At 39.6% G+C, this 13,188-nt stretch overlaps 1 protein-coding gene across 2 annotated transcripts in view; it reads left to right on the top strand.

Annotated features, from left to right (window-relative positions):
• The window catches only part of LOC127652669 (voltage-dependent T-type calcium channel subunit alpha-1H-like), a 94,498-nt gene that overhangs the window by 51,955 nt on the left and 29,355 nt on the right, over positions 1 to 13,188 (top strand). For both annotated transcript variants that reach the window (XM_052138958.1, XM_052138957.1), the window contains exons 9-15: positions 4,823 to 4,974; positions 5,361 to 5,546; positions 5,832 to 5,949; positions 8,011 to 8,166; positions 9,074 to 9,161; positions 9,516 to 9,724; positions 12,459 to 12,836. In XM_052138958.1, coding sequence (XP_051994918.1) covers positions 4,823 to 4,974; positions 5,361 to 5,546; positions 5,832 to 5,949; positions 8,011 to 8,166; positions 9,074 to 9,161; positions 9,516 to 9,724; positions 12,459 to 12,836 — 1,287 coding nt within the window. The remainder of the gene's footprint in view (positions 1 to 4,822; positions 4,975 to 5,360; positions 5,547 to 5,831; positions 5,950 to 8,010; positions 8,167 to 9,073; positions 9,162 to 9,515; positions 9,725 to 12,458; positions 12,837 to 13,188) is intronic.

The raw sequence follows: 13,188 nt of genomic DNA, 5'->3' as shown, positions 1-13,188 counted from the left end.
GCAGGCTCACTGACCAAGGCAGGCGTGAAGGTACGAACCGCGGGCGAGTGGAGGGTTATTACTGTGGGAGGAGTGGCAGAGTTCTCCTCGATGGCGCCCACAGTTAACGGCGAACCGCAGGCCAGCAGAGTCTCCTCCACGTAACGCGTGGAGCGTCCAGCCGGCGTTGCCTGTGGCAACCGCTCCTTAAGTCGCGGGGTGCAGGTTGCGCCTGAAGAAGACCACCAGAGAGGAGTCCGGAAATCCGAGATACCCGCCAGCTTAAGGAAGTCGCGGATGTGGTCCTCTATAGGGCGGTCCTCTTGCTTCAAGCAGAGCAGGTGGAAGTTTGCTCGTTGAACCGCTGGATCCATAGTGTGGTCGTTCGTTCTGTTATGAACGAGCAGCGAAGGCAGACGAGGAGATGCGGATCCAGTTGCAGTTCAACTTTATTACATAAACAAACAGGCAAAACACAAAGGAAAACCCTCAATGGGGAAATAAACATAAAACTAGAAACCACGGGCAGGGAACACACACCAGGCTAACAACATTCAACGAACGACAAGGAGTGAACAAAAAGCAGGGCTTAAATACAGAGGGAGTGATAATACAAATGATAAACAGGTGTGAACAATGACACAAAATGGCAGTGAAGATGGCAGGAGGATTCTGGGAAGTGTAGTTCTTAAACAAAGACAAGTGAACACGAAGGCTAACAGAGACTAAGGAGCTACACAAGGGACAAAAGTGAAAACTAAGGAAAGCAAAGGTGACAAAAATGGCAGACAAAGGGCAACAGTGAAACAAGACAAGGAAATTCCTAACACCTTCGATATGTCCCACCCAAACTTCCTGTTTCAATAGGAAATAAGTCAACACAGGACAGAAAACAAAAAAACAAGGGATTGTGTTGATATAGGTGAGAAGTCTTATAAACGTATTATATTAAAACATAGAAATGAATTGATTCTCAATATTAATTTCATCAATGAAATCACTGACGAAAACGCAGTATTATCATATTTTCGTCAACAGTATGCTTTAATAAAATTATTTGACTATCGTCATGATGCATGTTGTATTCATTATCATTGACGAAATCAAAAAACACTTCGGCAACAATAAAGAATACGATATGCATCATGACAATAATCAGTTGATTTTATTGAAACCTACTGTTGACAAAAAAATATGAAGAGAGAAAATAATACTGTATGATATAAACAGAAGAAGAAATAGCTAGAGAAACATCTGTTTATAGAAGAAGATTTTCAATATGGATTTATCTAATCTAGAAATACAGTGTGTTGAGTATTTTCCCATTTGAGCTTCATGAGCTGAACACTGGCAAAATGATCCACTTTAAAATGGTTTATTTACCTCAAACAAATGAGTCATGTTAATTCATGAGAATATTCACTATATCCACAACATATCTGCACAGATAATGAAGCAAATGTACAGGTGAACTTGAAATAAATTACGCTCTAGTCATAATATGCGTAACTTGCGTTGCCAACATTGCGATGTGAATATGCTGTTTCCATAAAGAATGCTACATGCAATATTCTAAACAGGCTAAACACATAAAATGAATGACAGTCTCTAAAGCATGAAGAATTCAGAATAATATTTTAGTAGTAATATTGACAAATTTAATAAGAAAGACTAAAACTATAACTGAAACATAAAAATTGGTAAAAATTAACACTACTGATCCTCAATGTCATTGGAAATAGGACACAATTTTATTGGGAAAATTATGCGCAGACTGTGAGAATGTATTTAGAATTAATCATGACTTAGATTTGTACATTTGTACAGAGATGATTTCACCTCTAAAGAACTAAATTGTGGCCAAAAATTACCCCAAAAAATGACTAAAACAGCAATTGCGAGTGGGGTGGCCAATGGGGCCACAGCCACCCCTGGCCACACCCTAGCTCCGCCACTGACCTGAGGTGATGCCCGCTGCTGGAATAATGTAATGTAATGTAAGCTGTAGGCTTTAGCGGTCAATGATGACATCATCCTACAGGCCTTGGAGGGGAGTACAGGGCAACCCTGTCTGGTGGCGGCGTTCTCGGGGCACAGGTGGATCTCAACCACCCTATCCACCTGGGGAATCGCCATTTACCCATGGGCCGCTCCACCGTCGAGGGTAGTGAGAGCGGATGAGCGAGGGGCTTTGTGATGAGCAGAGAGGGGTGCTCTCCATGCAGTCATCAGCTCATCATGCACCTCTGGGAAGAAAGGGTTCAGGGGGCGTGACTGTGAGCGACGTGCAGACCCCAAGAACCAATCATCCAGCCGCGACGGCTATGGGGGAGACGGGAGGTTCCAGTCCAACCCTACGCCGGCAGCGGCCCAGGCAAGCATGACGGACATCTGAGCGTCAGCCTCAGCCTGGGCATGCTGGCCCGAAGGCGGCAGCCCAGACGAGTCCTCCGCGTCAGATGCCGGACCGCTCTCTGATGCAGCGGCGAGCTCATCCAGCTCGGGGGGCTCAAGAGGATAGCCAGGCTGGCTTTGAGGCGAGCCGCTGTTGCCTCGAGCCCGGACGGAAGTCAACGAGCGTTCCGGGGGGCGGGGGTTTTGCGGGGACGTACCCGGCGAAACCGCGCCCGCTGCCATTCCCGGATCGCCTCCATCGTCAGCTGCGTCGTCCTCAATCCCGTGGGAAGAAGGAAAGCCATGACCGCAACGTTGCCATGGTCATGTTGGTCATGTCCTCGGTGTGATCGCAGCCCAGACACACGAGACAGCGCCTGAAGTGGAGAGCACTCTACCGCATCCAGGAACTACACAGCTGTGTATTGCTCTTTTAGAGAGAATTACTCTTTTAGAGAAAATCACTCTTTATACAACACTCTTTAGTATTGCGCTGTCGAAGCGCCCAGGGGCAAACTGCACTGTCGTTCAGAGAAGAAGAAAGCCGCTGAAGTGCGGCGTAGATCCAACAGCAGTAATCACATACATGTGCTCCATCTGCTCGTCAGAAAATTTCTGAATGAAACAGATGCATTTCTCAGCCTTTATAGCTGTATATCTGGGGGCGGTACATGCTAATTCTGTCTGCCAACATCTCATTGGCCTTTTTTCATAGTTCAGAGGTATATTCGGCGCTCAAGAGAGACCCCTAGTGTCGCTTCTTTGACACAACGTTGAAGTGAGCGACAGACGGGGAACAATGAATATTTATATGGCACTTCTCCAGAATGCTTAAGTACATTGATTAATGAATGTAGATCAATACAGACATTAGGGTTGTGAAGCCCCCTAGTGGTGACCTGTCAGGTTTTACTGCATTTATTTACAGCATTCCTCTCTCTAGGTTTACTTGAGGTGATGTTTAAGACCTATAATATAATTATGATGTAAGTACAGAAAACCTATGTTCACAGATTTAATTTGCCAGTTTTATGTGTCTCCTAAAGCACCAATATTCAATACAAGAGGTTAATATGTGAAGCTGTGAGACCCTACAGGCTCAAATGTACAATTATTTTATCTTTTTAAATGGTAGTGTTTAACACAATGACTTTCAACTTGCCTGTAGCAAGGGTGATAGCCTAACAGATTATATAACAGTGTGTTAATGTGAACAGTATCCTGCTGAATGCTGAGGATGGCTGCTCTTATAATAGTCAGCAAAGCCCAGAGGCTCATGCAGTTTAGAGTTGCTTTAGAATATCTATTGATTTGTATTGGAGAACTGAGTGCAGTGGTAATTTCCTCACAAAGAGTTGGTACAGTCTGATGTAAAGAGACCTGAACTGCTTATGATGGACAGATTTTAGTAATAATGTCTGTCTGATTGATCTGTGCTTGCTGCATTGCTTTCCTCTCAATAAAAGAGTTTATAGCTTTGACTGTCAAACCTCAGCACCGGATATATTTATGTAAAACTAATCAATTGTAATATTTTGCAAGTATGCTGAAATATCTTAATATCATTTTGCCCATATGCTTTTGACAACTTTTAAAGTATGTCATGTATCTATGATACTGTAAACACTACACAAATCTGATTTAAAAAAATACAAATAAAAGGTGATTACAATGAAAACATGATTACAGAAATTAAAAAATTAAAGTTATTTTCAACATCATAATGTATGTAAATATAAAATCTGTTTATGTGTAGGATCTACATTTTCCTTAATGCCAACAAGAGAGTTTTTTATTCTTGTGCATAAAAACAATTCAAAGAATGTAAAAAATAAATACAAAAATAGCCCTTTCAGGTGTTGAACTGTGCTTGAGGCATCCTCCACAGTTGGCGCCAGATCTGCAGCTGCCGTTCAAGTTTTTATGTGTGATTTTATTTGACGGGAGTCACGAGACTCTCCCTAACCAATCATGTTGATAGATAAAAATAAAAATCAGGACAGGGAATTAGCGAACACAGACGGTGGGAAAATAGCGCTGTAAAAGAACAGTTTCAGCACTTAAAATATACTCAAGCAAAAGTAAAAGTATACAATTTTTAAACTACTTAAAAAAGTACAATTCCTGGGAAAATCTACTTAATTAAAGTAATGTGAGCATTTGTAATTCGTTAATTTACACCCCTACTGGTAATGCTGGCAACATTTGCTTTATTTCCAACAGCAGCCATATTGAGCATTGTGATTTGTCCCATACATTTTTGTACTTGTGAGACGTCTTTGGTACAACCCTCTGGCATTTCATGTATTGTCGTGAAAGCAAGGGTGTGTGAAGGAGCCGTTATGTGGGTCAGTGATTGAGGTCACTCATATGTAGTATTTCCAGCAGTATCCTGGCATGACATTTACCTGCAGAAAGTAATGAGTTATGTCTCTGTTTTTTCTCACAGCCTGAGGAGCTGACAGACATTCTCGAGATCAGCAATATTGTCTTCACCAGCATGTTTGTCTTAGAAATGCTCTTCAAACTGCTGGCCTTTGGCATCTTTGGCTACATCAGGAATCCATACAACATATTTGATGGGATTATTGTAGTCATAAGGTAAGATCTGTTTAGAAGGACATATTTGTTTCTGTCACACTCTCAAGCTATTGTGGAAGAGAAGACAGTAGGGAATTCTAGTAGTGTTTTTTTGCAATCATGATTAAAGTGTACTCCTAACAGTTTAATATATATACACATTTAAACTAAAGGATATTGGCTACTTAAAAAAAGGATTAGTCCTTCACTATGTCCTGTCCAAGCTTACTGTTTCAATAAGAAAAATGTCAACACAGGAAAGGAAACTGCACTCGTCAAGCAATTTCACGGGGTCTTTAATATTTATAATGTATTTTAAGTGCATATAAGTGTTAATGTTGAATTTTGAACTGGATCTGAGAACATCAAACAGTCATGTTTGTCATGTATGTGTGTGCCCTTTACAGTGTGTGGGAGATCATAGGACAGGCAGATGGAGGTCTTTCAGTGCTGAGGACGTTTCGACTCCTGCGTGTACTCAAACTCGTGCGCTTCCTCCCTGCACTGCGCAGACAGCTGGTGGTCCTCATGAAGACTATGGACAATGTGGCGACATTCTGCATGCTGCTCATGCTTTTCATCTTCACTTTCAGGTGCTGACCACACCCTCACCTCATTCAACCAATTAGAAATAAGCATGGTGCCCAATGCCAGCAAGATTGTAATCTTCATAGTTTGCTTTAGAAATGAATTATGTGGTTAGATTAATTAAACAAACTGATGTGAATTTTCATAGTGGTGAAAAATAATGGATTATGCAATTTCATGAAAATGAAATGAACAGTTTCTGTTAAAGAATTATGTTCAAGATCAGAGCTTGTAGAGTATTATGCACTTACATAATTCTGCATTTAATTGTTATGTTATTGTTAATACAGCATTCTTGGAATGCATCTGTTTGGATGCAAATTCAGCCTAAAAATGGAGAATGGAGACACGATTCCAGACAGGAAAAACTTTGACTCCCTGCTGTGGGCTATTGTCACTGTGTTTCAGGTCTGAACCAATACTTCGCTGCTTTCTTTTGACATATTAGTTACAATTTGCAGAGTAGAAAAAATTATATATATATATATATATATATATATATATATATATATATATATATATATATATATATATATATATATATATATATATATATTTTTTTTATAATTTTTTTACACATTTTAAAACAGGACATATTACATTAAAATGTGAAGAATGGAATGTGTGCTGCCAATAACTGCTTATTTTAGATTGAACTTAACAAGCTGTTTTCACAACCTTCACGACTTTTTTTATACATTTAGGGTTATATAACATAAATTATAATTCTATGTGTAAATCTAAAAAAAGAGTCCATATCTTCAGAAGTGATATGATAAGTGTGGGTGAGAAACAGATCAATATTTAATGGTGCACTCATTAGGCTAATTTTTTCCTATTTAAAGTTAATGAGTGCACCTTTAAGTCCTTTTTTATGATCAATCTCCTCTTTCACTTTATTCTTTTTTGTTTTTGGCAATTTGCATTCTTTGTGCATATCACCACCTACTGTGCAGGGAGGAGAATTTGCTTATACTGTATATTTCCCCTTAAATGTATATAAAAACGTCTAGGTTACGGATGTAACCTCCGTTCCCTGATGGAGGGAACGAGACGTTGTGTCAAAGAAGCGACACTAGGGGCTCTCTTGAGCGCCGAATATGCCTCTGATCTATGAAAAAAGGCCAATGGGAATTAGGCAGACAGTATTTGCATACCCCGAACCGGAAATACGGGTATAAAAGTGGGCAAATACGTCATGTTCATTCAGGAATTTTCTGTGGAGCCGGAATGGTCCGGCCACTACAGTGGCTCGGCTCAGCAACGTGGCCGGGAGAACACAACATCTCGTTCCCTCCATCAGGGAATGGAGGTTACATCCGTACCACGCATTGTGTCAAAGAAGTGACACTAGGGGTCCAATTCAAATCACGCCATGCGCTGAGCCGTGTACGTGTACTGCTGACACAAGAGCGGGGCCATCTGAAGTGGAGAGCACTCTACCGCATCCAGGAACTATGCAGGGGCGGAAGGGCATCTTTATAAAGACGCGTCCTGAATAGGACGTTCAACGCCAGCTGCATATTTTCTCTTTTAGAGGAAACTCTTTTATAACTCTTTTAAGTTTCTTGCGCTGTCGAAGCACCCAGGGGCAAACTGCACTGCCGTGCCGTTAAGGAGAAAGCCGCAGTAATGCGCCGTCGAATCCAACAGGCAAGCGTCAGAGGAAAACAGGAACAGGTGTGTGACTCGCAGCTGACTGCAACACGACCATCGGCTCCAAAGAACATTTCTGAATGAACTCGACGTATTTTCCGCTTTTATACCCGTATGTCCGGGGCGGGGTATGCAAATACTGTCTGCCTAATTCCCATTGGCCTTTTTTCATAGATCAGAGGCATATTCGGTGCTCAAGAGAGACCCCTAGTGTCGCTTCTTCGACACAACGTTGAAGTGAGCGACAGACGGGGAACTATATTTACTGTGTATATAGGATGTACATTTAGCATTTTTTTATATTTATTTAATTTAATTTTTTTAAAGTGTTATTTGAAATAACAACTTTTTATTTAGCTAAATCTGGCAACATTAGAGAATTTTTTGCAGCTCAGTTAGTTCCACAATTGTCATTCTGGTAGTGAAAGCCTTTGTTTTCATTACTTCTTGCATCAGCACAATGTCCTGTGATGAAGCTGAGCTGTTTTGAGCACCTATTCTCACTAGATTATCTCAACAGCATTTTGTGTTTTTTTTATCAATGAACACGTTAAAAGTTTCAAGGACATACAGCATAAATTAATGTATATAGGAACACACGTACACAAAACACTACTCTATTACATATTTAATTAATATATGTATATATATATATATATATATATATATATATATATATATATATATATATATATATATATATATATATATATATATATTTTTTTTTTTTTTATTATTTTTTTTTTTTATTATACCTTTGTGCAGCTGTTCAATGCCCTCTTCTATTTCTCAGATAAATGGTTTGTGTTTCAGATTCTGACTCAGGAGGACTGGAATGTGGTTCTCTATAATGGAATGGCTTCCACCACACCATGGGCTGCTCTTTATTTTGTGGCTCTGATGACTTTTGGAAATTATGTGCTCTTTAACCTGCTGGTGGCCATTTTAGTGGAGGGGTTTCAGGCAGAGGTAATGAGAAATGTTCTCATTCAGCTGGCTCAATTTCAGCAATTTTACGGACAAATTTAATGCCGAGATAAGCCACTTTAGTGTCCAGTATTCCAGCACAAAAACCTGCATCTTATTCAACCAAACATCTGAAATACCGGTGCGACATGAGTATTTAAATTAAGTCAGCACAAACACACCTTCTATCTATGTAAATTAGGCTTTGTATATATTGCACTTTATTCACAAAATTGAGTGCTTTTTGCATGTTGATTTTAATTAAAGCAGAATTTTATTATAAGGAGATGTTTAAGTACATTTCATATTGACCATAGCAGCAGTAATTTACCAAATAATGATCATTTGAGCATTATAAGGGTGCATACTGTATGTCCAGATGTGCTGTGTAGTCAAGCACACTTTTGGCATTTTAAAGAGCTGATTCAGATTGCAGTGATGGAGCTATACCATAAAAAGGAATTTGTACATTTGTCTTATTCCTTGAGGATGCAAATTTGTGCACAAACTAAAAAGTTTCCTTTACTAGTCTGGGGAATTCAAGTGCAATGCTGATACTGTACTGCAGTCTTAGGACCATCTGTCATGCTGGGGGAATTGTGAACTGGTTATGAGGAGGTGTAAACCTGCAAAGGCTTAAACAAACACTAACTTAACACAACCCTAATAGGTAGGTGGGGTTTAAAAGTTGTAACAGTCATACTGATAGCATGGGCACCTCGGCTGTCTGTATGCACAGCAGACTCAAGCTGAGTGAAGGGCAGTTTGCTGTTGATGCCAGAGGCCTGCACCCTTGGAGAGAGTGAATTGTGTTCTGTTTGGCTTCACTGCACCCTGAATAACACTTTAGTAGGCAGAGCTTTTATTGAAACACTGCAAGCTGTCCACAAAAATATCTTCCACTTTGCAGGGGGATGCTAACAGGTCAGACGCGGATGAGGAAAAGAGGTCGTTGAATTTTGAAGAGGAGGAGAAGTTGGGGGAATTACGAGCTACAGGTCACTTCCATTTTATGCAATATAAAATGTTCTTAAATCGTGAAAAGTGAAATGACTTTAATGCGTGAGTGTGCACATGCAATTTTTACTCTACATATATTTCTTCTAATCATAACATGCTCTTTCAATGGACCCTAGTAAAAAAGACAATGGTCCTCCAGAGCCATATTAAAGTCAAAAGCATACATATTTCACATATGACTCTACAGTTGGATAAAATTTAATTTTTAAAAGTTTTTCTGCCATTTCCTTTCACTACTGTAAGTCTTGCTTGGCAAATCTTTTATTTGTATTTATTTAATGAATAGTGATGGCTCTCATGGAATAACCCATGGTTTTTATTTCCATCAATAGAGTTGAAGATGTACTCTCTGATGATGTCAGCCAATGGCCATGTGGATCCTCGAGGCGCTTTGCCACCACCAATCATCATGCGCACAGCTGCCACACCCATGCCCACTCCGAAGAGCTCTCTTGGCCCAGAATCAGTGTTTGGTTTGGCCGAGTCGAGGCAGGGCAGTGGGGTGTCAATAGATTTAAATGCCTTTGATCAGAAATCCCTGGTAAGAAAAAACAAAGGTATCTTAAATAGTCAATGCATCAATCACATAGATCGATCAAGCATAGTTGTGAAAAGACAATGATCACACTATTCATCACAATGTTAATGTTATTGGAATGGTGGTGTAGTGCCTATAGGCAGAGTGGTTATGCTCAGGGCTGGTAACCAGCAAGTTGCTAAGAAAAAAACATATTTCATACTCATTGTGCCTTTGAGTAAAGCACTTTAACGTAAGTGTACATAAGTGTACTACAAGTCATTTTAGATAATCGGGTCTGCTTAATGACTACTCACTTACTGTACTTACTTAAGTAGACTTAAAGGTGCAGTATGTAAGATTCAGAAACCCTTGTTATTAATGACACCTGTAGCCGTTTAGTGAACTGCAGCCAGCTACCTCTTGCTCGTGCTCGAGCACACACTCCATAGGGATGTGATCAAGCGAGCGTCGGCCAAAACTATGACGTAACGTACAAAGAGACTGAAAGTGATTCGCTGACATCATGCTGACAGAAAGAAAATTACACAGTTATGATTGTTTTACTATAAACTTTGAGACTAAACTAAAACTACATATCAGCTAACATAGCATACTGATACACACACACAGCTACATACTACCTAACTAAACCAGACAGTTTACTGTTTCACTGCACTGTGATGTTGCACTATTGTATGTTTTGTATGTCATATGTTGTACTACGAATAAGAAACCAGCTTATTTGCTTACATTTATCCTGTATACCTGACTTTAAGTATAAAGAGAATATAGTTGAAATTATTTGAAAGTTATGAAGCAAGGTAGCTTGTAATTCGTCAGAATTAGCAGGTAAGATCAAGTTAGCTAAAATTACACAGATCAATCCTTATGGCACTATATTTCACATGCTTTGCAGTTATGTAATCTTACCTGTCCAATAAGAAGAATGGCAATTCAGGGTCGGATTTGATCCCCAAAACCAAACGAAGGTCCCTCCAAAATCAAATGCCTTGCCGATTTTCACTTTAGTTTTTTGCTCGACCATGATCACGTTCCGCTTAGCCAGATAGGATTCAGTAGATAAACTTATTTTATTTAATTTTTTTGGCTTACCCGGACCCGGTTTTTGTAGCAGTCGGTGTTGTGCTGGGAGCCGGACGTTTGCTGGATTCCATCTCTAAGATAGCATTACCTAGTGTTGCAGTTTGTTGTCGCTGTTGAATAGTGGAAGAGAAGCACTGAGGCAAGACTCTCGGGAGCGCGCATAAACGTCACATCCTTTGGAGTTTCTCGGAAAAACCGACCCGCTCCCTTCACATGAAAATTAGTCTACAGGCTTTAATAAGTAAGCTAGGAAGTCCGGGAAGGGCTAATTGTTTAAGTTGTATTACAAGCCATTCACACATTGGCAAAAAAAAAAAAAGGTGAATATTACATAGCACCTTTAAGATATTGAGAGTTGCTTACAATTAATACATTTTTTAAAGTTGTTATTTGTAATGTTTTTTATTATGCTGGTAATTATATCTAGAGAACAGGCTGGCCATAAAATGCTTGTATGTATAAAATACAATTTAGTGATAGCAAAGAAGACGTACACAAAATTGTTTAATCTAAACACTTGTTTTACTCAATAATTACTCAAAATTCACAAAAAGATATTTGAAAAAAGAAAGTGCACATTATTTATTGACAAAGATGTCAGTAGATTTTGGAATGGATGCTAGGCTAAACACTTTTGATAATTGGCCAATCTTTCACAGTTATTGGACAATACAGATAATCTCAAAATGGTACAAATATCGCTCTATCACTAATAGTAACTAGATAAAGTTAAGGAAAGTTTGTTGAGACAAACTTTGATGTCGGCTTGACAAAGCCTTGTCTGGCTTAAAAGCTACATTCACCAAAAATGTTGGTCTTGGTTTAGGAAAAAAAAACCTTAAGGCTTGGTCACGTTTAACTTTGCACTACGAAATTCAGTACATGAGGAAGGCATGAGTTGATGTTAGGTGAGTGTGACACACACAAAAACAACTTGCAAGACAGCCAAATTTTTGTTTTATGTCCATTCATGAATATTCAGTGTAGCTAAGTATGAAAAAAATCCCTTAAAGGTAAGTCAGTGGCCATTTTTTAAACCCAGGCAGCTACTTTTTTATGTAAAAAAGCATCATAAAAGTGCAGCCCCAAAACAGTTTCAAAATTATGATCAAAGAACATAATTAAAATCAACAGTAAAATCTGACAACAATGGGATCATAAATTGTGCTTCTTTAGTGCAAATTACAGTAAAAACGCTATTTATCAGGCTGGTCTAGCACATGCGCATACTTTAGTTGACTGACAGACACTGTTGATACTGTCTGTATCTAAAAGGTGATTGGCTCTTTTACCTGTAATGTGGGATTTTCTTTTTTACATCCGCCATATTGGCGTTCCAATTTCTTCCATTCATTTTAATACAAGTACTCTGTCTCAGGCTAAAAAGTATCTGTTATGAAGCACTGAGGTCACTGCCAAACCAAGCCACTCAATGCTGCAGATTTGTATGTCAAACACCATACAAAATTTGCATAGGGAATTTTTTTCACCACTGGAAGTACATCAGACGAAATTTCTGATCTTGTGCATTCTCATTGAGATGACTGTACGCATTAGGCCAACATAATTAGTTATTAACATGTAATATGTGTAATGGATACTATTTAATGTTATGTTACTAACAAAAAACATAATTTCGTTTACTATCAAGTCAAGCCCAAGAAAATCTCCCTGCCACCCCCGTGGCACAAGCAGTAACTGGGGTAGCCGCAGATCGAGTTGGAACAGTTTAGGACGAGCACCAAGTTTGAAACGAAAGGACACATCTGGAGAAAAAGAGTCTCTGCTGTCTGGGGAGGGTAAGGGCAGCTTTGAGGATGATGACTCGGAAGGCGAGAAAATGGGCAATACCAGTGGGGGCTTATTGCAGCATCCCAGCTCTCTAGATATCCCTGAGGTGCATCAGGGCCTCGGCTTGAGCCCATTAGGAGAGTACCATGACTGTAATGGAGGAACCCTACACCTGCCCACTGACCTTACCACCACCCTGAGCAAAGAAGACTCCATCGCAGAGGAGGATTTAGATGATGTAAGTTAATGCACCAAAGAATCACAACTACATACACACACATTGCTGTTGTGTTTTTTATAGTGAGGCAGGGCTAATGCCTTGTTTTTCAAAAAATGCCTTCCCAGGGGGTTGTCTTGCAAAGAGACTAATTGTCATGCTGTAATTGATTCAGCTTGGTGGTTTGAAGGAAATCATTTTTTACTTGGTGGGTGGAAAGTGACCTCTTTGGTGTCAATTTGATGCTATCTGAGCACACAAGAGGCTTTGTCTTGAAACTGAGTTTCAAGTGCTCGGAAATGACTAGAAAAGGCAGGCCTTAGAGAGTAAGGGCCTTAGAAAGGCACAAATTATTTGTCAAGCTATTATAAGA

This window comes from Xyrauchen texanus, chromosome 12 (genome assembly GCF_025860055.1).
Source record: "Xyrauchen texanus isolate HMW12.3.18 chromosome 12, RBS_HiC_50CHRs, whole genome shotgun sequence".
NCBI lineage: Eukaryota > Metazoa > Chordata > Actinopteri > Cypriniformes > Catostomidae > Xyrauchen > Xyrauchen texanus.
Note: the sequence above shows the minus strand (reverse complement) of the source record. Positions and strands in the feature narration are given on the sequence as shown.